This window comes from Danio rerio, chromosome 18 (genome assembly GCF_052040795.2).
Source record: "Danio rerio strain M-AB ecotype USA chromosome 18, GRCz13ab, whole genome shotgun sequence".
NCBI lineage: Eukaryota > Metazoa > Chordata > Actinopteri > Cypriniformes > Danionidae > Danio > Danio rerio.
The window spans coordinates 8,250,382-8,278,155 of NC_141038.1; the positions used below are offsets into that span (position 1 = coordinate 8,250,382).

The window sequence follows — 27,774 nt, forward strand, 5'->3', positions numbered from 1 at the left end:
GATTCGAGAGCCGAGCACAGAAGAGTAAGTTGTGCTGGAGAATAAAACAAAATAAAAAGTAACTCAAATAAGTAATAACAAGTGATGCGTTACTTTATTTGTTACTTAGAAAGTATCATTATTGTGTTATTCGAGCTACTGATACACAATATAAAAAGTCATTTTAAGGACTTTAACTGGACAAACCAACCATTGGCTTAAAAGGAATTTCAATTTAATTACATTTATTATAGATTTTAATAATTATCATTTAAAAAATATACATATTTAATTAACACAGTATTTTGTGATACACAAGAGTTTTCTGTTTATTCAAGTTCAATTGCATTATGGCACTTTTATACTCTGTCGTCTTTTGATGTTAAAATTTCAAATTCTAAATACTCTAAAACTCTAAAGGGAAAACTAGGCTACTAATAGCTAATATAATACTTATAATGTGAGCTACTAAATAAAATAAATAATCACTACCCATTGTAATAAGTTAAGTCAAGCACAGAAATGCAAGTTGCGCGGGAGATCTGATGATGACAGAGAGAGGAAGAGAAGAACAGCGGTGAATCTAACACTTGTTCATGAGCTCGAGGGAAACTCTTTCCAAGAAACAACAGCATTTTGCCCACGGGTTACGTGGGTGTTATCGAGTGGGAATGTGTGGAATAAAAGCTCACACAGACCCCACGAGAGTTCACTGCACCGCGGACAGAGAGGACTGACTTTAACTGGACTTGTTCTTGCCTCAGCGTTGGGTTTGACGTGCATCACAGAGCAGATACAGCGAAGGTAAGACATGCAGAACTCTTGGAGAAACTACGAAACTATAATAGAAAGTTCATTTAAGCACTGCTAATAGGCATTTAAAATACATATTTAGAAGTATTTATTTATTATAATTAAATAAAAATACAATAAATAATAATAATAATAATAATGATATTAACGGTCATAAATAAAATAAAGACTATTATTTTAGCTTATTAATAATATTAATACAAAAATACAAGATAAAAAAGGGTAATAATAATAATAAAATATATATTTAACAATAAATATTGAGATAAACCTATATAGGGCTATTTATTTTTGGTGAAATAAATCTGTCCCGCACTGTATTTCACTCAATCTTTCGCTGTTCATATTATTTGGGAGTTTTTTTTTGTACTTTATTAAGTAGCCTATATATTTTATTAAAATGTTTACTATCTTCATATTTTGTTAATCTTATGAAATGTTTTTTAATAATTCATATAAATTAAATAGCTATATCATGTTATTTACTTTAAAAACAATAATTTTAATCGATATCCAAATATAAACGCAAAATAAGTTGATCTATCTATCTCTCTATCTATCTATCTATCTATCTGTCTATCTATCTATCTATCTATCTATCTATCTATCTATCTATCTATCTATCTATCTATCTATCTGTCTGTCTGTCTGTCTGTCTGTCTGTCTGTCTGTCTGTCTGTCTGTCTGTCTGTCTGTCTGTCTGTCTGTCCGTCCATCTGCTCAGTTGTTTGTTCATCCATGTCTATATCTATCTATCTATCTATCTATCTATCTATCTATCTATCTATCTATCTATCTATCTATCTATCTATCTGTCTGTCTGTCTGTCTGTCTGTCTGTCTGTCTGTCTGTCTGTCTGTCTGTCTGTCTGTCCGTCCGTCCGTCCGTCCGTCCGTCCGTCCGTCCTTTTGTCAGCATTTTATACAGCTAATTAGGTTTACTAATTATTACATTTCATGATTATATATACATAAATAATTCAGCTGTACTTTTTTTTACCGTTTATCAATAACATTTATAGATACAGCTAATAACTGTAATTTTACTATGACAATTATTGTTGTAATTAATTATTAATATTAATTATTTTAAACATAGATTTCCTGTTAAATTAAAGAGATCATCAGTTCTCAATTATTTAGGCTACTCAACCTCAAGATTTCCCAACCTGTATCAATTTCTTTTTCTCCTAAACACAAAATATAATAGTTTGAAGAATATCAGGAACTAAGCGGTTTCTGGTCCATATTGACTTCCACAGTATTTCTTTTATATAGCCTACTATGCAAGTCACTATTGACCAACTGTTTGCTTATATTAATTTTATTAAATATATATCCATTTGTGTTAAGCAAAAATGAAAAATCCCTTTAATATGACTACACTAATTAATTAAGATATTAGTTTGCTTATACATGTTCTGTATCTAAAGTAAGTATAAATTAAACAGCTGTGAATTTAATTTAATGTATTTCCTTCTCCAGATGTGTCAGCTGACAAGAGTCATCCTTCTCCTCTGTTTGTCCATAGTGAGACTGTCTGCGCTTAACTTTTTCCCAGGGAAATGTAAGGGCACTGACCACAACATTATACGCACACACACAGTTTTTAATAATGGGGATCTCCCTACTTCTGTTTCTCTACACAGAAAAAATGTTGACTGGTATTACAAAAGTACTTCTATTTATAAACACAATATCACACGCGAGTTACGAGTGCGATACTCCGTTTATAAATGGAAGCACTTTTGCACAGCTCGATGGCAGAAGTGTGTAAATAAACAGCAACCACAGAGTCTTAAAACACGTTTAACTGCGGAAATACTTCATTCTGCCACAGATTCGGGTCATTTATTTGTAAAGTGATTAATACGTTTGGTCCTGTTGATAGTAAACTGGTTCCAGAAAACAGTTCTCAGCCAATCAGATTTAGGAAACAGAACATGGCAGCTATACAAAAAAATACTATTAGAAAATGCTCAGTTTCTCTGCAATTATTAGGTATAGGTGGGCGGCACGGTGGCTCAGGGGTTAGCACTGTCGCCTTACAGCAAGGTCACTAGTTTGAATCCCGGCTGGGTCATTTGGCATGTCTGTGTGGAGTTTGTATGCTCACCTATGTGGGTGCTCCAGTTTCTTCCAAAGACATGCAGTATAGGTAAACTGGGTAAGCTAAATTGACCGTAGTGTCTGTGAATGAGTGTGTTTGGGTGTTTTCCAGTACTGGGTTGCGCATCCGCTGCCTAAAGCATATGTTAGAATAGTTGGCGGTTCAATTTTCAAATATAACAATAATAATAATAATAATAATAATAATAATAATAATAATAATGTTTTCATTTGTTGTGATCTTGATTTCTGAACCCTTGCAGTAGTTAAAATGTTGTTATTGTGTTGTCTAAACATTAATATAAACATTATGCAATTGTAATGTGTTTGAGTAATTTTTTAAATGAGATTTTTATTTTGCTCTGTGAACTACTGATAACATTTCAACTAAATATAAAATAAAATTGCTATCATTTAGAGCCACAATATCAATATCAATAGTTGCAACATAGGCTCATTCTGAAAACGTACCCCTATATATGTTTCTGGAGCTTGCAAATTATGTAGCCAAAGGTACGTATGGCTGCATTTCATCTTTAAAATGAACACTACCAGCTGACCGATTAGCTCCATGTGGACGGCTTTTCCACTGGTACCAGTTTGTCAAGTGGCTCGTTGCATACGTCGGAAGATTTGAGACACAGAGAGGAGTTGACTGCGACAATTGGGTTTGAGTCGGGTGAAGAACGGTTCCAGAAAGTGGGTAAAACAAAAACAGAAGCCAAAATATAAAATAAAAGAGCAATTAACAAGGTGAGAATGTGATAAATATGAAATCTTAGTAAAAATCAGACGAGGGCTTTTTATTTTCTGGATTGCTTTACAAAACACTGTGGGTTTTGGGAAAGTGGGTGGATGGGGGGTTGGATTGGTCAGTCGGTCGGTCAGTCAGTCAGTCAGTCGACAGCTGCCTCTGGTGGACACGAGAAGAGCACACACTCGCTAGAGCGCTTTGCGATCTCAAAAAGTGTACACAGCGGCCTCTGGTGGATTTACGAAAACAAAAATTGCAAATAAACGTAGCTCCTGGGACGTATTTGGTGCTCTCCAGAACTGTACATAGGGCTACGTTTTCAGAATGAGCCTGAATATTTTAATTTCTGATCAATTGAGCTTTTATTAAAATGTTAATATTTAATTGAAAGACATTTTATCCCACGTTATTAAAGAAATAATACATTTGACTTATTTTAACCAACTAAAACCAAGCCGCCTTGATGTCAAAACAACATTAAATTGACATTGACGTCAAAAATGCTATCTGATTTGATGTCAAAATCTTGACGTCCATTTGACATCCACACACTGATGCTGTTTTGACCACCAAAATAATGACATTAAAAGTATAACAATAACATTAGAAAGGTTTTATTATCCTGAAAGCTTTAATTACAAATGAACACTGGATTTTGCATCCCTAAAATGCATGCAAATATCAAAAGGACATCAAATTGACATCTAACATTGACGACAATAAAAAAACGTGAATATACTTTCAATTGGAGTCAATTTTTGATGTTTTTTGACACCAATGTTAGATGATGTCAAGAGTCAATTGACATCAAATCCATTAGCATTTTTGACATGTTTTGACATCCAGTGATATCTAGAGAAACTTTCATGTGGCCATTGTTTCTCTTTGTGCAGTTAAAGTTGGCGAGAGAGGCACAGACGTGATCTTGACCTGTCACACAAGTGAACATGAAATCACGTGGAAGCATCAGGACGCACACAGTATATCGAAAATCTCAGGATCAGAGTTTGAAAAAATCAGCGGTCGAACTCTGACCCTGATGGACCTGGACGAGGACCAGATCGGCAACTACACCTGCTGGAGCCAACAGGGTCTGGAGGACTACACCTATCTCCTGCTGGATAAGACCAAAGAAACTACAGGTTAGAACACTCAGGGTTCACACTCTACGCCGAATGTCATGTCAATCTGAATTTCCATGACCTACACTGTAAAAACATCTGTTCATTAACAGTGATTTTCTATTTATTTACAGTTGTAAATTGCATTATGGGATGTTGATATCTGCTCTGTTGAATTTGGATGTTGAAAATTTAACTCTACTGTTTAACAAAGTGACTTTTATTGGCATTTTAGTAGTTTGATAATAATATAATGTATAAGAAATAATGTATAGAGAAACAAAATAACCGAAAATTATTTTAAAATAACCGAAAATGTGCTGGCAGTTTATTACAAGATTTTTGTAGCGTAATATACAACACCAAGCCAAACAGTATATCACTTTAATTTATTAAACATGTTCATAAATATTATATATATAATTTTTCAATACTTTTTAATGTTAAAAGTTGTTATAAGAAAGACAGAGGTATCATAATGCAATAACTGCAATTCAAAAGCATAAATAAATGGGGAAATAGAAAACAGAATAGAAAAACAGGCAGCTGTTATGTTAAACAGTCCCTCAAAAAAAAGCCATTCTGTGATGCTGACATTAGCTTGATTTTGTTTTAAAATTTCTATAGATATAGGACATTGCATTGCATGCATTGTTTCATATCAAATTATTTATAATCACTCTGTTGAGCGATACACATGGTACATCACTGCGCTTCTTCTTAGGTATGCAACCCAGGCTCATCCGGATTACGTACCCCTTTATAAATTTCTGGAGAGTGCAAAATACGTCCCAGGAGCTTCGTTTTTTTTGCAGTTTTTGCGAATTCACCAGAGGCTGCAGTGGACGCTTTCTGGCGTCTCACGGGTGCTATTCATGCATGCTGTTCTCACATAAATCCACCAGAGGCAGCTGACTGACCAACTAACCAACATAAACAAGAAAAGGAATGGCGTCATACCACCCCAGTGTTTCCTCTAGGATTTTTTCCAGCTGTGGCGGCAGGCCTTTTTTTTACACAGATCTACCAACTACCTGTGGCGTTTTTTCAATGACAAATGTCGTGAGTGCAGTTTTAGAAGTCGGGATCGCATTTATGTAATAGCCTACAAGCATGCGAATCTCTGTGCTTGCTGATTTCCTCTGCTCGTGCACAAAACTTCTTGCAACCTTCTTGCACGCCCCCTCAAATAGAAGCCGATTCAAGAGCGCGCAGATCTTCTTGTGCGCTCTCAAACAAACGCTGCTGAGTACGATTTAGTGCGTTTATGTAACGAGTATGTCTCCAGCATTTATTTGATTTGCTAGGAATATTTATGAATGTCTCTAATAGACCTACAGAGTTGCATTAATGCATCCTGAAGTAAAGTGAAACGGCTATACAGCGTGTTTGCTGGCCTCACGCATCACGCACCTGTCAGCAAGTCAGTCAGTCAGTCATCCAGTCAGTCAGCACGTCATTTTAAAAAGTAAACAAATGATGCACAACACTACTATGGACACAGAAAAGTTTGCGCTATTATAATTCACTTACCCTTTAATACGTTTCGGTGCGATTATTACCCGCTATTAAAAAATAAAATATTTTGAATGAGAAGCTGTAATGTAGCCGTGGCGAGATGAATTTTGGCATGGCGCCCCGCCATGGAAGAATGAATGTAGTGGAAACCATGCACCCCATAGCGTTCATTTTAAAGACAAAATGCAGCCATATATAGCTCTGTCTACACAATTCACGATCTCCAGAAATGTATATAGGGTTATGTTTTCATAATGAGCCTATGTTACAACCATGTGTATGCGATCCACTTTAAATGCATTGTTTCACATTATCGAAAGCACATTCAGCCAAAACTAATTTGAATAAGGGTACGTTTGTTATATTCGTCATGAAATTGACAATTTATTAATGCCTTTAAATTCTAATAATTATGAGAATTAAATAATAAGAAAAAAAAGTAATTCATGTCATTCATTTTTCCTTTTAATTATGAAAATTTCCCCTGCAAAATGCAGGAAAGACTAGTTGAGCACTGAGCAGGCAAAAAAACAGCCACAGACGTTTGTTACTAACAGGTAGAGCCTGGTGACTGCATTTAATTAAGTGGGAAAGGAATCAAATGTCAGTAAAAACATGATATAGAAAAAAAAAGTTTAGAAACATTTAAAATGACAAATAAAACCGGATATTTCATGACTTGGACAACAAATCTTTTAAATTCTCTTACTCTCAATGTCTGGAATAATAGACCCTTTGATTTAAAATCCCATGGTATTGCAGAAATTGTATGACCTGCGAACCCTGAACACGGCACAGTGTAAAACAGGGTAAAACATTAACTAAAAGTTATCACCATACTTCTGATTATATTAAAAATTGTATATGTCATAAAATGTCAAGAATTAAATATCCTAATGGGATAATATTTCATTAAACATGCACTAATTTGCATACAGAAACATTTAAACATTGGATGAGGTCAGGTTTAAAATTCCTTCTTGATTTTTTTTACATATTAGAGTTAAAGGTTTTTACAGAGAAGATTTTGGGAATCTCTTGTTATTAAGAATAAACAATTCCCTCTGTAAACAACCTTCAAAATGTCAGAGATGAATAAAACTGCAGTTTGGTGTATGTATAAAGCTGCTAAGTGGAAATGTATAGTTTATTAGTGCAAGAGAAAAATCAGAGTTTGAGTAAATAGTCCATTAACATATTGTAATTGAAATTTATACATAAAAAGTTGTATTAGTTAATGCATGTACTAACATGAACAAACAGTTCATGTAATACATTTATTACAGTTTTTCTTCATGTTTGTTAGCATTAGTTAATTGTTGACTGTTCATGTTAACTCACAGTGCATTATGACCAAGCTTAACAAACATGAATTTGGATTTTAATAATGCAATAGTAAATGTTGAACTATGATTAATAAATGCTGTACAAGTATTGTTCATACTTAGTGAATGTTAGTATTTGAACTAATGAAACTATAAAATGTGACCTAAATGAATCATACTCTCATGTAACACTTAAAAGTGCATGCTAGAAATTTTCTTTATGTTACACTGATTAAACACTTTATAAAACAGCCCAAAACCCCGGACATCTCATTTTTAATCTCATCTCATGGTTAGGAATAAGAAAGTTTGACAGGAATGTTGAACCAGCTTGCATCCTGATATTCATTAACTATAGAGTTAGTTAACCAAACAACATTGCAGTAAAACATTACACATTAAAATAATGTCCACAGAGGTACATATACAGAGTCTTTTTTTTTTAATAAAAACTAATAAAAAGATCAAATAAAAATATCTAGACTTTTTAAAAAGACTAATAAAATATAATTAAATATCCAAATAAAAACTACAATAGTACCTCCAGCAGGCTTGATTAAAGCAGTAAATCAAATCATGATTTTTTTAAATGTAAAGTTTGATTAGATATTTATTTAGAACTAAGCATGCCTGAAATGATTCCTCGATTATTCATTCTAGTTCCGCATTTCTCCCTAGCTGTCCACACAGTCCCTGAATTCAACCAATCATAATCATTCACCACCGATCAAACTTTCCATTTCGTTTGATTCTGATGTCAATGTCAGTTTTTGCCTAAACAAATGATACAATAAATTATGCAAATAAATTCAGTTTATTAGTGTAATCTCCACCCGGCAGATTTTGTGGACATACATATAATATCAGAGTTCTGTAGCAGAACTTTTCGCACACCACTAGATCTTAAATCCTAAAATCTGAATTAAAGGGGATCTACAATATTATGCAATTTTTTACAAGATGTAAAATAAGTCTCTGATGTCACTAGAGTGTGTACGGTATGTGAAGTTTCAGCTCAAAATACCACACAAATTACTTTTCATAACACTTTTTTTTTTCATAACTGCCCCTTTTAGGCTTTGATCCTAATTGTGCTGTTTTGATGACTGTTGCTTTAAATTCGAATGAGATTGTGTGATCTTTATAAAAGGGGCGGGGCCACAAACCATGTGCGTCAGCATAGTGGCAGATTTAAAAAAGGACTAACATTATCTCAGTAGAAAGCTGAAAATCTTAAATTTCAGGGTGCTTTCACACCTTTACATCAATTGTTTTGTTCAGAAACAGTTTAAAATCGTTACAATGTTTGTTCTTATTGCGGTTCGCTTTCACACGGCAAAGTTTCTAAACAAACCAAAATAGTTAAAACAGGTCACGTGCGAGTAAACTCTCCTCACATTGGTCAGAATTTCACGGTTTATTTTTCAGAGTCCCTCAGAGTCCGCTCAGCTGTCATATGTGGTTATTTTACATATATATATATATATATATATATATATATATATATATATATATATATATATATATATATATATATATATATATATATATATATTTACATTTACATTTAGTCATTTAGCAGACGCTTTTATCCAAAGCGACTTACAAATGAGGACAAGGAAGCAATTTACACCACTAAGAGCAACAATGAATAAGTACTAAAGGCAAGTTTCAGGTCTGTAAAGTCTAAGAAGGGAAGTGTTAGTAATTTTTTTTTTTTTTTTTTTTTTTTTTTGTACAGTTAGTGTGATATTCAAATAGGCAATTGCAGATTAGGAAGTGAAGTGGAGACTAAATAGTTGAGTTTTTAGTCGTTTCTTGAAAATAGCGAGTGACTCTGCTGTTCTGATGCAGTTAGGGAGTTCATTCCACCAACTGGGCAGATTGAGCGTGAGCGTTCGCGAAAGTGATTTTTTTCCTCTTTGGGATGGAACCACGAGGCGACGTTCATTCACAGAACGCAAGTTTCTGGAGGGCACATAGATCTGCAGAAGTGAGTGCAGATAAGAAGGTGCTAGGCCAGAAGTCACTTTGTAGGCAAACATCAGAGTTTTGAATTTGATGCGAGCAGCAACTGGCAGCCAGTGCAAACGGACTAGCAGCGGAGTGACATGTGCTCGTTTAGGTTCATTGAAGACAACTCGTGCTGCTGCATTCTGGAGCAGTTGAAGAGGCTTGATAGAGTTAGCTGGAAGCCCAGCTAGTAGAGAGTTGCAGTAATCCAGTTTGGAGAGAACAAGAGCTTGAACAAGGAGTTGAGCTGCATGTTCAGATAAGAAGGGTCGGATCTTTCTGATGTTATAGAGTGCAAATCTGCACGATCGAGCAGTTCTAGAAATGTGGTCAGAGAAGTTTAGTTGGTCATCAATCGTTACTCCAAGGCTTTTCACCATTTTGGATGCAGTAATGGTTGCCCCATCCATCTGGATTGAAAAGTTATGGTGTAGAGTCGGGTTGGCAGAAACTACAAGCATTTCCGTTTTTGCGAGGTTCAGCTGAAGATGATGATCTTTCATCCAGTGTGAAATATCCAACAGGCAGGCTGAGATACGAGCTGGAACCGAGGGATCATCAGGATGAAAAGAGAGGTATAGCTGGGTATCATCAGCATAGCAGTGGTAGGAGAATCCATGTCTCTGGATGACTGGTCCTAGAGATGATGTGTAGATGGAGAAGAGAAGTGGCCCAAGAACAGAGCCTTGAGGTACCCCAGTGTTTAGATGCTGTATGGTTGGACACCTCTCCCCTCCAAGACACCCTGAATGACCTGTCAGAGAGGTAAGATCTGAACCATTGTATAACAGTGCCCGCAACGCCCAGTGACTCAAGCGTAGATAGCAGGATCTGGTGGTTGACAGTGTCAAAAGCAGCTGACAAGTCCAGCAAAATGAGGACTGATGATTTAGAGTCTGCTTTAGCCAGTCTGAGATCCTCCACGACCGAGAGCAGGGCAGTCTCAGTTGAGTGGCCTTTCTTAAAGCCAGATTGCTTGTTGTCCATGAGATTGGTTTGAGTAAGAAAGTCCAGGACTTGATTGAACACTACTTTCTCCAGAATCTTGGCCATGAATGGAAGCAGGGATACTGGTCTGTAGTTTTCAAGTAGCGTATGGTCCAGGTTGGGTTTCTTTAGCAGTGGGGTTACCCTAGCCTGCTTAAATGTAGTGGGGAATAAACCAGAGTCAAGAGATGTGTTAATTATGTGAGTCAGTGTTGGTATGACTGCAGGAGAGATGGCTTGCAAGAGATGAGAGGGAATGGGATCGAGTGGACAGGTGGTTGCATGGCTAGATAGCACAAGTTTGGACACCTCAGACTCAGAGAGCTGAGAAAAAGAGGTGAGTGTGTGTGGTGTTGGTGTTGTATCTTGCGTGTTTGTTGTAGGTGCAGCAAATTGAGCACTGATTTTTGCAGTTTTGGTGCAGAAGAATGTAGCAAAGTCATCAGTAGTAAGTGTGGAGGATGCGGGTGGAGGAGGAGGATAGAGGAGGGAGGAAAATGTTTTAAAAAGTAGGCGAGGATTAGTGGCATTGTTGATTTTCAGACGGTAATACGTCTGCTTTGCAGAAGTAACCTCAGCTGAGAAAGAGGACAGAAGAGTTTGGTATGTTAAGAGATGTGCAGGATTTTTAGTTTTCCGCCAAATTCTCTCCGCAGCCCGAAGTTTTGAGCGATGCTCACGGAGAGCATCCGAGAGCCAGGGTGCAGGAGGACTGGCACGGGCTGGCCTGGATGCAAGAGGACATAATCGGTCTAGACATGATGCTAGTGTGGAGCAGAGTGTATTAGTGGCACTGTTCGAATCAAGTGCAGTGAGTTTGCGAGATGGAGGAAGAGAGTCTGAAACAATGGTGGATAGTCTATTGGGTGAGAGAGATCGTAGGTTTCTGCGAAAGGTAACCAGTGTAGGAGTGTGTGGCGGCTCAGGAGTAATGTGGATGTTGAGAGACAGAAGGAAATGATCAGATATTTGTAGTGGAGTTACTATTGTTTGATCAGTGAAGCAGTGTCGTGTGTAAATAAGGTCTAGCTGATTACCTGATTTGTGGGTAGCAGAAGTAGGTGCTCTTTTTAGGTCAAAAGAGGCAAGCAAAGTCTGAAAGTCTGCAGCTTGCGGTTTGTCAACGTAAATGTTGAAGTCACCTAGCACCAATAAGGGAGTGGCAAAATTAGAAAAAGATGAGAGAAGAACATCCAGTTCATCTAGGAAGTGACCTAATTTACCTGGTGGGCGGTAGATGACAACCACATTTATGTAGAAGGGGTGGATAATGGTGACTGCATGGAATTCAAAGGAGCTGATTGTTGGCAGGGACGGTATCAGAGTAAATTTCCATTCTTTGGAAATTAGTAGTCCAGTCCCACCCCCTCTCCCTGTCTGACGAGGAGTGTGGGAAAAAGAAATTAGCAGAAAGAGTAGCATGTGTAGCAGTGTCATCCGGCCTCAACCAGGTCTCAGTTAGAGCCATGAGATTATAGTCAGAATATGTAGCTATGGAGGTAATAAAATCAGCCTTGTTAACAGCTGATGGACAATTCCAGAGGCCCACGGAGAGAGAGAGATATATATATATATATTTTTTTTTTTCTCTGGGTTTTCACCTTTATTGTACAGAACAGTAGAAAGTATTGACAGGAAAGCATGGGGAGCAGAGAGAGGGGAAGGATCGACATATAGGACCACGAGGCGGGAATCAAACTTGGGTCGCCGTGAGCAACGGAGTGCATGTGTCGACACACTAACCACTACACCACTGGCGCTGACATCCGGCTATTTTAATTTATGATGATGAGCAATACGACATTATAAGCAAAAAGGTGCGCTTTAATTTTAACACCCACAGACATTGTCAATAGAGAGGTAAGGCTTTCTCATACTCATTTCAGGGTTGTAAAAATTAATCTATTGAATCAATCAATCTATTAAAAAACGTAAGCCAGAATTATGTATTATAGGCCTAAATTATAGAGAGAAATAGTAGATGAACCGAGACTGCAGTCAGATCATGAAGCAGATCAATGTTGATCTTTCTTTCGAGGTGTCAGTGCACAAATGAACAAAGCATTAGGCCTAATACAAAATATTATAAGATAAAATATGGAAAAAGTTCAGATCGTAATTTCAGTCAATTTTCCTAACAGATAAACAGCTCTCGTTAATATTTCATCATGCTTTCACTTTCGTATTCGACATAAAACGCACATCTACCGGTAGGAATGACATCCGCCATATTCATAATTCTCTCTTAATAGTTGTATAAATGGCTATTACATATCCATAATACACTGTGATATAGCCTGGTTTGTTAGTTTGGTGGATCATATTGCTTTCTCAATACAATAGATCCGCTCCAGAGTTCGTTTCAATCGAATCCAGACCACCTCATTCAGGCCGATTAATTTGGTGCGAATCGGATTGCGGGTTTTACATATGCCAAACGAACAGTGCTAACTGGGCAAACGAGAGAGGTTCCAAAACAAACGTCTAGGTGTGAAAGCACCCTCAGAAGAAGGCAGTCTATGGAAACTAGTGTTCATTTGCATCCTAAAACTCCACTTAATGTCTTTTAGCTGCTGACATTATCTTCAGCAGGTATTGTGTGAAACCGCTGATAGAAGATGGCTGCTTCTCACTCAGGGCTGTTTATGCTAATCAGGGAGAGATAGTCACGAGTGGGCGGGGCTTTTTTTCCCTCTGATGACATGTACAAAGTGAGAATCTCAATTAAAGAGTCTCTGCAGATTGTTTTTATCAAGTGTGATTATATAAAATAAAATTAATTAATTTTAACCATGAAAGGCTGGCTATATTCACACTCTGTTGCCTGTGTTTAAACACTTTATAAAAGTGATTTTTGAATAGGTCCCTATAAACCATATATTTATTCTGAAAAAAGCAGCATTATGATTAATAATAATACGTTTTTTGTTGAGTCATTGAATGGCTGAGCCATAAAGCAGGAAGCAGTTATACTTTCAGTTTTGGACACAGACGTTTCTTTCTTCCTTTTCAGCTTTCAACCTCAAATGCACAGCCGAAAGTTTCTCCTGCACTGAACGAATCAAATGTTCCTGGAGATCGGATGCATTTACTGCGTTCAGACTACGCAATTCAAGGTATCGAACGCACAAGCACACCCACACAAACCAGAAAATGATGATATGGGTGACTCAATCGAGATTGTTTCATACATTTATTTAGGGATAATGGAAAATGGGTGTCAGAGTCTGTGGACGGGGTATTTTATCTCCCACATTCAACCGATTCCTATTCTGAGGAGTCTGAGCGACTGCAAATAACAGGAGAAGCTCTTTCTGCGTGCTGCTATATGAAAACTGACTACAGCTTCTTCCTGAGAGACATCGGTGAGTTCAGATCGTGTGTTGATGGTTGAATACTGATTAACTCAGTTGGAGGTTTAAAGAAATCAGGCTCATTTCACAGATGAATATTGAGCAAGTGTTTGGACAGAGTTGAAGTAATCAAAGTTGAAGTAAAATGACAACAACAGATTATTTTGTTTTACTTTAGAGTGCTCAGCATAATTGAGTACAGCCCATTTTAAAAATGAATATTTGTATCCATTTCTCAGTGAATGCAATGTATATTGGTGCATTTAAACAAAGCAGATTTATTAAACAGATATATTTACTAAAATTATATTTTAGTCACCAAACATATTTAGAAACTAAAAAATAATACAATTAAATTTAAGCAAAATATTGCAAAAATAAATTACAGCCCACAAAATGTCAACTAAATTTTTCTTTTTTTTTTTGTTTGTTTGTATTTAATATTTTTCTATATCATATAAATTTTGCTGTACTAGTTTTTGGAACGTTTTTGTAAGTTATTTTGTTAGATGAGCTCCAGATTTGGCTTCAGTCCTGACTAATCTAAGTACTTAAGTACTTTTTAACTATGTTTGATTGATTGTATAATTCTTGTATTGTTTTTTTTAGGTTGTTCAGGGACAACAGATGAAAAATAGCCTTCGGGCTAATTCTGGTGCATTGGCAGAAATACTAATTAAAATACACTGTCCCTGCCAAATAAACAAATAAATAATAAAATAAATAATGTAAATGCACAAATATAATATTGTATGGCTTCCTATTAAAATTATGAATTAAAAAGATAGATTTGTGAAGAGTGTATTTATATATGCTGAGCATTGTAAACATTTTTTATTTTAATAGACAATTTTAGTTTATTAATAGTTTAAATTATTATAATTTTTAAAATATTTTCCATTGTTATTTTTGTTAAAAAGTTTAATAAAGGTTTCATTTTAAAATGTCTATATAGTTTATACTTATTTTTAATTTGGTTTACTTTTTACCGATTTGTTTAATTTTAAGTAATATTAACCCATAATAACTAATAATTTAACACAAACAATTGTCTTTGAGGAAAAAGTAAAAATTCTATATATTTATATACTTATATGGAGTTTTTTTTTTATTTTCCAATGAAGTTAGTATACATTTCATTTTTAAAAAATAAATAAATACTAATTTACTTACTAATATACTATAATTATATTATTCATTTATTTATTCATTCATCTTCTTTTCGACTTAGTCCCTTTATTAATCTGGGGTCGCCACAGCGGAATGAACTGCTAACTTATCCAGCATATGTTTTACGCAGTGGATGCCTTTCCAACTGCAACCCATCTCTGGGAAACATCCATACACGGCCAAATTAGCTAACCCAATTCACCTATACCACATGTTTTTGGACTTATGGGGCAAACCGGAGCACCCGGAGAAAACCCATGCAAACATGGGGAGAACATGCAAACTCCAAATACAAATGCCAACTGATCCAGCCAGGGCTCGAACCAGTGACCTTCTTGCTGTGAGGCGATTGTGCTTCCCACTGCGCCACCATGCTATAGACCAGTGGTCACCAAACTTGTTCCTGGAGGGCCGGTGTCCTGCAGATTTTAGCTCCAACCCTAATCAAACACACCTTATCAAGCTAATCAAGGTCTTACTAGGTACACTTGAAGGTGTTTTGAAGCAAGTTGGAGCTAAACCCTGCAGGGACACTGGCCCTCCAGGACCGAGATTGGTGACCCCTGCTATAGACCATTTTGAGGGATGTAAACAAAAACAAGGGTCCCAACATATTTCCTGTTTTACATTTTTAATCTCTATAGCTTCCGAGAATCCAAAAAAAGCCACATACTGATAAGTAATGTTATGATAGCTGTTCAAACGTTGTGGTTGAATTGCCTATTACAGTTAATCAATAGTTGGGACAATGACATGACCACATTGAAATGGTCTATAATTATATTATACTATAATTAAAATGATGCCTTTTTTACAAGATGTAAAATAAGTTTCTTATGTCCCTAGAGTGTGTATGAGAAGTTTCAGCTAAAAATATTCAACATCCAACAATTAACTCTCTGAAACTGCCCTTGTTAGGCTTTGATTGTAATTGTGCCGTTTTTGTGACTGTAGCTTTAAATTCAAATTAGATTGTGCTCTTTTCAAAAGGGGCGGAGCTGCAAATGCCTATGCTTCAGCATAGTGGCAGATTCAAAACAGGAATTATCTCATTAAAATACTGAAAATGTCAAAAAAAGTGTCTCATAACAAGGTAGTCTATGGATACTACAGTATTAATTTGTGCATCCCAAAACTCAACATTCATTTTGCCTCCTAGTCACTGACATTTTTGTTAGCAGGAATTGTGCGAAAACTCTAATGTAACTACTAACTTCTCAATCGGGTCTGTTTATGCTAATGAGGCAGAGATCATCACTAATGGGCGGGGCTTTCCCTCTGTGATGACACGTATAAAGGAAGTATGTCAATCAAAGTGTTTTTGCAGACTGTTTTATTCAAGTATGATTATAAAAAATAGAATTAATCAATTTTTACCATTAGATGCTGGTTATATTCACAGACTGTTGCCACACAACTATATTTAAACCCCTTATAAAAGTGCATTTTGCATAATAGGTCCCCTTGAAATAATCATACACCCTAGTTGGCTAAAAAGTAAACACTGGTCTGCCTCACGTCATCACTGACTGAATGTTATTTGTCGTTTTTTCCTAGTTAAGCCAGCCAATCCAAACATTTCCATCTGCAGAGTAAAGGATGAGGGCAGTGATGAGCAGATAACCGAGGTGGAGGTGAAGCCTCCATCCTCTTGGCCACAGCCGCAGAGTTTCTTTCCTCTGACGCACCAGATTCAGTATGAGAATCGAGATGATGGCATGGTACAACATAATCTCCAGCACACAAACACACATCCTGACTAACATTGATAGTCCTTCTGCATTTCTTTGAGGATTTGTTTAGTAAGGAAAAAGACTAATCATGTGCATTAAATTACATATATGAAGAGTTTAGATGCAAAAACCTCTAAAAGCTATGTGATGTTTTCTTCCAAAGTACAGTATGCTGTAGGCTGAGTAATTTTAATTTTATAGTGACAAATAGGTTCTTTTTATTGCTTTTTCAAGTGAAATAACTGAACCTAAACATAGGAGGCAGACAAAAATGCATTTCAGACGGCGTTTAGAGGTTTTTGCATCTGAACTCTTTATATACACAAAATCCAGTTTCTTAAGACGCTCTAAAATATGTGTTAAATGTGTTTAAATGTTATCATATGTTAAAGACAATTATTAGAAGCTCTATAAAATTTTAATTCTCAAATATTTGAAACTTGAGGACTTTGTTTTTTCTTTAATAGTGAATTATCCTTAGTAAGAACTGAATTTACTCGCTTTTAATTCTCCACAGCTGAAAACTAAAGAATGGGAGAAAGACTCAAAGGTCACAGTTAAGGGCTTGATCAGAAAGCTGCGTGCCCGCTGCAGAGACCCACTGCTCGTCTCCCAGTGGAGTGAATGGACCCCCTGGACAAATGTAAACTAGTGTTTACACATTATTTATTTATTTATTGACTTATTTATTTATTTATTTGATTGTTTATTTATTTGATTGTTTATTTATACCTCCCTGTCTTTATTTACAGTTGAAGTCAAAATTTTATAGCCCTTCTGTGGAATTGTAATTCTTTTTAAATATTTCCCAAGTGATGTTTAACAGAGAATTTTCTTTTTCAACATATTTTAAAAGATAATATTTAATAACAAATGTCTATTTTTTCAACTTATTTTACAAGTGCAGTTTAAAGGTTTAACTTGGTAATTATGCTAATTAGACAGGTTAGTAATTTGGATAAAAATATATTTCTTAATGTCTGCATGAACCAGAAGCTACGACATTTTTCTTTTCGTATTGTGATGCAGCTCCTGTAGAGAAACGGAATATCAAATGAGAAAACAGTGGCGTAGCTTGTTTTTTCTACTGCGAGCTGATTGGATTCAGGCAATTCATTCAGAAAGATCGGGAAAAGGGTTTAGGGAGAGTTATTACAACCTAGCATACATCTCCTCCTCATCATTTCTGTTTGTTATCAAAACTGACTGTTGGTTGGAGTGTGCTTAAAGGTGCAGAATTTAAGTTTGACACCCAGTGGTTGAACTAGGTATTGCATGCCTGGTTTAAAACACACGCCAGCACAGGTTGCCAGACTGATGAAATCAACAGTAGTGTGACTAACTAATCGAGCCTAAAGGCTGATTTAGTCATGTTCTAACTGAAAGCAACGGCAGGCGATCGAAGGAATTTTTTTAAATGTTAAAAGTAGTTTTTAAATGCTAATAATGTGAGTTTGAATGCCATTTTGCATGACATTTATTGCCATATAATGAAAGCAGCAGCAGATAGTTCAGCTCAGATCTGGAAAATAAAATAAGCCATTTGAAATTGAACTTTAGAACTGTGACACATATCAGTGATTCAGCATCTACATTTAATTATGTTTTAAATGTATTAATTAGATTATAAACCTTACCATTTCATTGGGGTGCAGTTAGTGCACTATTCTGTGCTTCTGAATGGCTGTATTTAAATTTCTGTCGTGTTTCGTCTGGTGCAAACAGCCAAATTGCTGTGGAACTCTGAATCCGTATCTCATTACGGAGTCTGCTACTGTCCAACAGAGATTGCATTGGAGTCATGAACGCATGCTTCGAGAGCCTTCCTGACTGAATGAAATACGCTGTTTTTTAACAAGGCAACCCGGCGTGCTGAAATATCATTAGCTAAACTGGCATTGGGCAGGTTAAATGAACAAAACAAAAACAGTTGTTCCGGCACGTAACGCACATTTTCAAAGCCGAATATCTGACTTCAGCATTGCTTTTCAGATAAACAAGATTGTTCACTTAGCATGTTTCTTAAATATCTGCAAACATATTATGGTATTTTTATGCTTTAGAAGAGTCAAAAACGTACACACAGCACCTTTAAGTATGTTAGCCATGCCCAATACCTCAGACAGAACTAATCTTAGAACTGAACTGAAAACAGCAAGTGCATCTTTAGAGTTCATAAAATGAACTTTATTTCAGTTTTCGAAGAAATTTTTTACAGCTAAATTAAAACAATTATTCAAACATTATAGGAAATACTGTTAAACATCACCTGGGAAATATTTGAAAAACAATACAAATTTCACAAGAGGGCTAATACTTTCACATCAACTCTCCTTATTTATTCTTTGCATATGTGTTATGCTTAAATGATGGTGATGATGTTATTGGTTATGTATGATGAATCAAGCCTTTGTCCTATTAAAAACCTTTGCTCTACTTTTCTGGCTCTTGTTTTGTTCAGTTTATGCAATATGAGTTTCAGTCATGCTTCGGCTTGGCTGTGATTCACTGGCCTTGAGTATCAGGAATTATTATGAAATGCGGTTTCTGCTTGATATGCACTACAATTTAAAAGTTTGGGGGTGTCAGATTGTTTATATATATATCTATTTATATATATATAAAATCGTCTTTTAAATCTTAATTTTTGCTTGATACAAAACATAGTAAAAAGTGATGTTGTAAATATTAAGAAATGCTAAAACAATCATTTTAAGATAATCAAGATATTTTTAAGATCTTTACATTTTATTCTAAATTAAAATCCTAAATTCCCTAAATTAAAATGGTAAATCCTGTAATGGGACAGTGTTATTCACTGAGCTGTTCACTGCAGTACTGACCCTAAACTTTGAAAAGGTTGTGAATATACGAGAGATGGATTTGAGAGTGTGTGTTTACTAGAGCATACACATGACTCTTTTGTTCTTCGTGTAGGTGTCAGACAGAGCCAATGGAAACAATGGCAGATTGGACATGAAAAAAGGGAAAAAGATGAGAAACCGTCAGAAAAAACATCAGAGAAACCGTCAGAAAAATCATCAGAGAAACCATCAGAAAAATCATCAAAATAAGAAAAAACATCAGAATAATCAGCAGAAACATCTAAACTGGGCAAAAATGTAAATTGTTAATATGTACTATATAAAATGAAGATTGTAATTAGTGACAATGAATTTGCGTATAAGCTATATTAAATTGTTGTTTTTATTAAATTGCTGCAATGTTGAGCATTTTTAAACAGCAGAGGGCAGCAGTGGATAAAGTTAGCTGGATTTGTGGAATTGTTACCTTTGTAAAATATAATAAAACCTTGAATTGATTGGTATAATCATTGTTCTTTTTAACTGCAATCCTTTACTTGTGTGTCCTCCTGGTTTTCTTTGTGCTCCTCTTGCTGTAGTTGAAGGAGGCTTTGACTCTGATTGGCTGGATGAGCGGTGGAGAACAGCCAATGATTATTGTCCTGCTCTGCCTTATGAGAGTCCAGGAAAGTGTGAGCGGTGAGTTCATACTCTTTACCGAACTGAGACCTAAACACACAAACCAATCAAATAAATAAACACAAAATGACCATCAAACAGTTCTTAAGCTTATGCTACTGTTTTTCCCTTATTTTAATATCTCTCTCTTTGTTTAGTATAATAAAAATATGGAAAATATTAAGTGACCACTAAAAAAATTATCAACCAATGACTACAATAAATTGTAGTTTTTTTTAACATTCATTGATGAATAAAATTTAAATAAAACTGTTTATCTGTATTATACAAATCTTTTGCAACAGTAATACATTAGTTTTTCTAAAAGGAAAAAATGTTTTAAAATATACAAAAATTATACATATATTTACACCAAAAGGCCACTTTATTAGGTACACCTATCCAACTGCTCATTAACACAAATCTAATCAGCCAATCATATAGCAGCAACTTAATGCATTTATGCATGTAGACATGTTCAAGATGATCTGCTGCAGTTTAAACCGAACATCAGAATGGAAAAGAAAGGTGATTTAAGTGACTTTGAATGTGGAATGGTTGTTGGTGCCAGACGGGTTGGTCTGAGTATTTCAGAAACTGCTGATCTACTGGGATTTTCACGCACAACTATGACTAGGGTTTACAGAGAATGGTCTGAAAAAGAGAAAATATCCAGTGAGTGCAAATGCATTGTTGATGTCAGAGGTCAGAGGAGAATGGCCAGACTGGTTCCAGCTGAAAGAAAGGTAACAGTAACTCAAATAGCCACTCTTTACAACCGAGGTCTGCAGAAGAGCATCTCTGAACACACAACACGTCCAACCTTGGCGGATGGGCTACAGTAGCAAAAGACCACACTGGGTGCCACTCCTGTCAGCTAAGAAGAGGAAACTGAGGCTAAAAATTCGCACAGGCTCACCAAAATTGTACAATACAAGATTAGAAAAGCGTTGTCTGCTCTAATGGGTCTCGATTTCTGCTGCAACATTCGAAAGGTTTTCGGATGATATTAGATTCAACAAGGTAGTGGAATATTTCCAGTACCTTGTTGAATCTATGCCACGAAGGATTAAAGCAGAACTGAAGACAAAAGGGGGTCCAACCCGGTACTTTTAAGGTGTACCTAAAAATCTGGCCAGTGTATTAACATTCATTTATTTATTGTAAATAAATCCTTGCAAAAAGGATGCATTAAATTCATAGTAAAATAATTTGTATATATTTTTTTATTATTCATTCAATACTAAATAAAAATATTGTATGTCTATATTAAACATATGAATTTTACTTTCATTATTCTATATGAAGTACTTGTATTTTGAATGTATTTAGCACATGAAGTACTTGGAGTATTTATAATATTTATCTGCTCCCTGCTCGCATGCATTAAAACGTATAGGTACAAAATGAAATACACCATATTACCATAGGATGTGATTGCTCAGTGCAGCCAGACATTGATTGGTCTTACAGTGGGAAATCAAAACCTTGTTGTTCACCTGCCAAAACAAAGCATTCACTCTACATTATTAAACTGCCAATAGCAATAAAGTACATTTGAAAAACATAAAGATATACCTGAACCGGGTATCCCTCATTCTCAAGCCTATCTTGTGGGTCGAAATAGAGCACCTTCCACCAGCACAGGAAATCAAACTCCTCTACTAAACTCAGCTCCTGCAGTCGAGACTTCTTAGCACACTTCTGAAATGACTTGTGATCACTGGCAAGAAACAGCTGTGTGGAATTGAAAATCATTTAAAGTAGGAAAAAAATTACAATGGATGTCAATGGGTGCCAACTACCAACATTCTTCAAAATATCTTCTTTTGTGTTCAACAGAAGAAACTGAAAACTGATGACTACATTTTGAAGTGCATAAATCATTAATATTTTTAAAAATTGTTTAAATACAGAAACACATTATATTTCAGCAACTTTATTTAAAGTTTGTCTCAAATAACTTGAGTTTCAGTTTCTACAAGCCCCTTATTCTGAAAATGCACAATCTGATTGGCCAGGTGACCCAATGTACTATGACTGGCTAATTATCTGAAGTGTGTGTCGGATTTAACACCCCCTACCATAATCAAAACAAACCATGTGACACCAATTCAATTCATTTAAAGTAAGAAAAAAATTACTTTGGAAGTCAATGGGTGCCAACTACCAACATTCTTCAAAATATCTTCTTTTGTGTTCAACAGAAATAAAACAAAGCAATCAAGACAAACTATACATAATTTGAAAGCTTAACATTTCAAGTTTCCATAAATGATATATCTATCTATAATTAAGTAAAGGGAGAGAAACGGATAATTTTCATTTTAGGTGAAATATACTTTTACGTTTTTTACTTTTTATAAATTTAAAAAGGATGAACTGTACTTAAACATGCATAGTGTAAAACATGCAAAAGTATTTTGTTGTTTACCTCTCCAGCAAAGCCTCCAGTGGTTTTCAGGGCAAAACTTTGATCATATCTGACCACTTCTCCATCTGAGCTCCCATCAACACTGAAACACAGAAATGAAAAATATAGATATCAGCATCAGCATCCATAGACAAGTAAATGCAGATGCCACATGAAACTGCTCCAGATATGTAGATGTGTCTGCCATGTAAGAGTTATTGTGTTGAAACTTACAGTAAAAAAAACAACAACTAAATTTTGTGCTTTTATTTTTATAAAGTCAATATTACACTTTAAAAAAAATGACAGTAACATTTTAATGGCGAGTGAGCTAGCACCATCTTGTTGTATTTAATCAATTTCCGAAAGTCATTGCTGACATTTATCACATGTATACATAGATATACATACATTTTAGCTATGCTCTGATCGATCGGCCAGAATTCAGTATCGGCCAATAATCACATTTAATGACTCAACTGGTACTCGCCAATCTGGCCGATCGCAAGTGTTTGTTTACAAGCAGAGGAAGATGCACGTGCGCACCTGGGTTATACAGATAGCAGCTACAACATGCAAGAAAATAAATGATGCATGGGGGCGTAAGTGATCTCTGCGCACAAGTGACAGCAGCTAAAATATATAAAGATGTGATGCGACCTCGATTTATACAGTTTATTGATGAGACTCGATAAAATAGCAATTTAGTATTCAGTACATAACAGTGCAGTGAGCACTCTAAATGGTTATAAGAAACATGTTTAAGATTATATGCAGTAATAATAACGTATAGGATTATATGCAGCATCCTTAGTTTATTATCTTAGATAAAGAGAGATCTCTAAAGTATTCAATTTAATTCAGCTTTAATTGTATAGCGCTTTTACAATGTAGATTGTGTCAAAGCAGCTTCACATAAATGGTCATAGTAACTGGAACAGTGTAGTTCAGTTTTTAGTGTTTAAGGGTGCTTTCACACCTTTGAATCGATTCAGTTGTTCCGAAACAGAGATTACAAATGTTACATTGTTGCTCTTTGCTCTTGGAGCGGTTCGCTTTCACACTGTAAAGTTTCTAATCGGACCAAAAGAGCTAAAACAAGTCACGTGTGAGTTACCTCTCCTCACATTGGTCAGAGTGTCGGGGTTTATTCCGTTTATTTAGGTTCCGAAACAAAAGTGTAGGTGTGAAAGCACCCTAAGTTCAGTTCAGTTTAGCTCAGTTCAGTGTGGTTTAAAGTCATTACTGAGAGTCCAAGCACTGAAGAGCAAATCCATAGATGTGTAGCTCTACAGATCCTGAACCATGCAAGCCAGATCATACTTCAAAGTATCTTCATACAGATCAAAATATCATACTTCCAGGGATAACATGCTTTATACAATGGCAAAGTTACATAAAGCTTGAAGCATCAGAATTGGTACTCGGTATCGGCCAAGGAATGACAAGGAATTGATATTCGGTATCGGCTGCAAATATCCTGATCGAAGCATCCCTAATAAATATGTTTATTTTGTTTAATGTAATGCGTTACACTAACAAGGACTTGTCACAGTTCATACTTATTATCTGTCTCTTGATGTTTTTATTTTTAGCCATTCTGAAGAGGTGACTAAAGATCCATTTTTTTTCTATCAACACTTAAACTACCTTCTGCCCTTTAATACTAACATGTTTTATTTAATATTGCATTTGTTTTATTATTAAAAAAGTTTGCTTAGATGTTCGAGTACTAGCTCTATCTTGTGTAATCTTTATTCTCTCTAATTTACCTATGCTTCTGTAACCAAACCATTTCAGTTCAAGAGTTCGCACTTAGATATTACTTGATACTAATAGCAGGTTTGGCATGCTGTCCCGGGAGAGAACCCTGTGCTCGGGGTTCAACTCTATTATATATATTGCAATTGTTTTCAATAATGTGCAACTCTAATGTGCAAGTGCAATACCTTATAATGATGAAAGTGTTTCTAACACAAGGGTCCATGCTATGGGCTCCTCCCACTTGTAGGGGCCCGAGAAGGTGAGGGCCTGTGTTTGTCTGTGAATGCGATGTGACATTACTGCTGTCCGCAATGATGCTGAGGACACAGGGGCTCCGCTGCATGTGACCTCCATCTCCACAGTTCACCAGCATTACTGTGTCCCCAAAGTGTAAAAAACCATCCTGAGATACGGATAAACTCACCTAACAAAAACATTGCATATTACTGCCACATTCAGCAGAGAAAAAATACATTAAAGTGAGGAAAATATGCTCCCTATTTTCCTTTATGATTTATTTTCTTCTGTTAAACACTAACGATATTTTAAAGAAAGCTGAAAACCTCTAACTATTGACTTTCATAGCAGGATAAACAAATACTATGGAAGTTCACCACTATGGACCACACCAAACCTTGATCTAGACTTTATTGTGGGGATGAAAAGGATAAGGGAACAGTGGGATGAAGGGGAACATAAGTAAGAGGATAAACAGTGAACAGATAGGTACAGTAGGTTAATCGGGCGTTCTACGATGATGCCCAGAGACTCAGAGCGTCCTACAATGATTCCCAGAGACTCGGGCATCCTACGATGATGCCCAGAGACTCAGACGGGGGTATCGTCTTTGTAGTATTTTGGGTAGTGTCATTAAACCCCCCGATTCACCCTAGGAGGGAAGAGAGGGCTATAAGGATTGTTAGTGGAAAGTTAATGGAAAGCATGGAAAGGAGGCTGGGTTCGAGAGAATGAGAACAGTGCTAGAGGGCTAATCTGCCTTAAATAAGTTTTAGGGAGTAGGTCAGGGATGTCAAACTCAATTCCTGGAAGGCTGCAGCCCTGCACAGTTTAGTTCCAACCCTAATTAAACACACCTGATCAAACTAATGAGTTCTTCAGGCTTGTTGGAAACCTACAGGTAAGTGTGTTGGAGCAGGGTTGGAACTAAACTGGGCAGAACAGCGGCCCTCCAGGAATTGAGTTTGACATCCCTGGAGCAGGTGATTGGTTAAGGAGGCAAAGTGAGACATGGTCCTGCTGCCAAACCTTTGTTAACAATTTAACTCCTTTCAACGGTTACTGGCTTTCTTCAAAATATCTTATTATGTGTTCAACAAAAGCAAGCCAGGTTTCAAGCAAGTAAAGAGTGAGTAAATTATGGTAGAATTTTAATTTATGGGTGAACTTAAGTTCACATAAAACATTTTTCAATACGGATTACAGTAACACATTTTAAATTAGGAATTTAGATTGAACTTATATTTTATTATTATTTTTTTTATTATTATCAGCATTTTATCAGACATACCTGGTCATCTTTAAACACTGCTCAAAAGCACTTATATCAGACAACAACAACATTAAAAAAAGTCCTAACGTTACCGGTTTCAGAATGCTTTGTTTCAACGCTCCTTCCTTCTGTACAGTGAGTTCGCCTCTGTCTTTTTGCAGAATAAACTCCTTTAAGGTTTCCTGCAGTCAGAAATCCGATCATTATTTCTCATGTGTTGTTTGTTCAAAAAACTATCTAACGTTACGCACGCGCAGTAAACCTTATGAGAAGTGTTCAAACAACAAACCTCTTCTAAAGTCACGTCTTCTTTCCAGTTTCCCACACGAACGCGCGGGTTGTAGGTCCGAACGTGAGCCATTTCTCGGTCGTTGTAAAGCCAGAAACACGGTGAAGTCTGTTAAATACTATTTTAGTTTACAAAAGTTGACCAAATGAGCCTAAAACAGGTGACTGTTACCAAGGATGCGCACCAAATATGGACCTAGTGCGCATGCGTCTGTTACGTCCCCATGGTAACACTTTCTTTGGTTATGTGGCTGGCTAATGTTACCAGAATAGATTTTCGCGCTGATACAGAAGTTGTTCTGAGGTTTCTGCCATTTTAATTTGATGTTAAATTGATATTTTAATCTAAAATCAATTGAAATGCATTTTATTATCTTACTAATAAGAAAATATTTAAGAAAAATATGTATATTAGATGTTAAATACATACAAATGCATTGTGAGTTACTTTTTGGGGTAGATGTGTATACTATGTTGTAAAAACAGCAGAAATTAGTAGTACTCAGTATTTTTTTTGTACTATTTAACTACTAAACAGTAAAAATGGAGCATTTCAAATCAATTAGAAACATCTAGAAAAACTATTTTCATAACTACTTTATATATTTATAACTACTTGCATATCAACCTGCACGTTGAGGCCTGTTTTATGAAGATGTGGAGAGATAGATATAATGACAAATAATTACTGATGATATAATAGGTACATAAAAAAAAATATGCTGTACAGACAGACGGATGGACAGATTGATGGATGGATAGACGAATAGGTAAAAGGTTAGATAGATAGACAGATGGATGGTTAGATGGATGGACAGATTAATAGAGATAAATATGGATGGATGGATGAACAAATAAATGGGCAGATAGATAGTATGGTATAGCATATTTAGATGGATGGACGGAAGGATAGATAAATGGATAAATGGACAGATAGATGGATGGGTGGATAGATGAATAAACAAACAAATGGTCAAAAAGATAGTAGATAATTTAATGGACGGACGGAAGCACAGAGGGACAGATGGATGGACAGATGGATGGACGGACAAATAGAGGAATGGAATGGATGAACAAACTAATGGGCAGATACATGGATATCAAAATGGACAGATGGAAGGACAGAGGAACAGAAAGATGGATGGATGAATGAATGGAGGGACAGATGGATCGATGGACAGACGGATAGATAGATGGATGAATGGATTGATGGACGGACAGACAGACAGATGGATAGATAGATGGACAAATAGAGGGATGGATTGATGAACAAACAAATGAGCAGATAGATGGATATTTAGATGAACGGATGGAATGACAGAGACAGGTAGATGGATGGATGGATAATTGGACAGAGGGATCAATGGACAGATGGACGGACAGACAGGCAGACAGACAGTAAGATAGATAGATAGATAGATAGATAGATAGATAGATAGATAG

The 27,774-nt window shown here is 35.9% G+C and overlaps 5 protein-coding genes across 5 annotated transcripts in view; 1 reads left to right on the plus strand and 4 right to left on the minus strand.

Moving 5' to 3' along the window:
- Positions 1-20,205, plus strand: il12b2 (interleukin 12B 2). Its single transcript, XM_087292934.1, has 8 exons — positions 1-783; positions 2,277-2,358; positions 4,548-4,796; positions 13,632-13,734; positions 13,820-13,983; positions 16,699-16,862; positions 17,392-17,517; positions 19,812-20,205. Exons 2-8 carry the CDS (start codon positions 2,277-2,279, stop codon positions 19,998-20,000), a joined length of 1,077 nt encoding a protein of 358 aa, XP_087149060.1. The 5' UTR covers positions 1-783; the 3' UTR covers positions 20,001-20,205.
- Positions 1-27,774, minus strand: part of cd9a (CD9 molecule a) — a 297,612-nt gene that overhangs the window by 224,450 nt on the left and 45,388 nt on the right. The window lies entirely within an intron of this gene.
- LOC101882393 (uncharacterized) overlaps positions 1-27,774 on the minus strand; it is a 768,785-nt gene that overhangs the window by 202,814 nt on the left and 538,197 nt on the right. The gene's annotated exons all lie outside the window — the stretch shown is intronic.
- The window catches only part of utp15 (UTP15 small subunit processome component), a 355,707-nt gene that overhangs the window by 33,383 nt on the left and 294,550 nt on the right, over positions 1-27,774 (minus strand). The gene's annotated exons all lie outside the window — the stretch shown is intronic.
- cfap161 (cilia and flagella associated protein 161) lies at positions 20,064-26,547 on the minus strand. The gene is given in 7 exon segments (NM_001017774.1): positions 20,064-20,407; positions 21,782-21,855; positions 21,935-22,093; positions 22,791-22,872; positions 24,719-24,957; positions 26,136-26,225; positions 26,333-26,547. Coding segments are annotated over 7 exon segments (906 nt in total). The 5' UTR covers positions 26,405-26,547; the 3' UTR covers positions 20,064-20,217.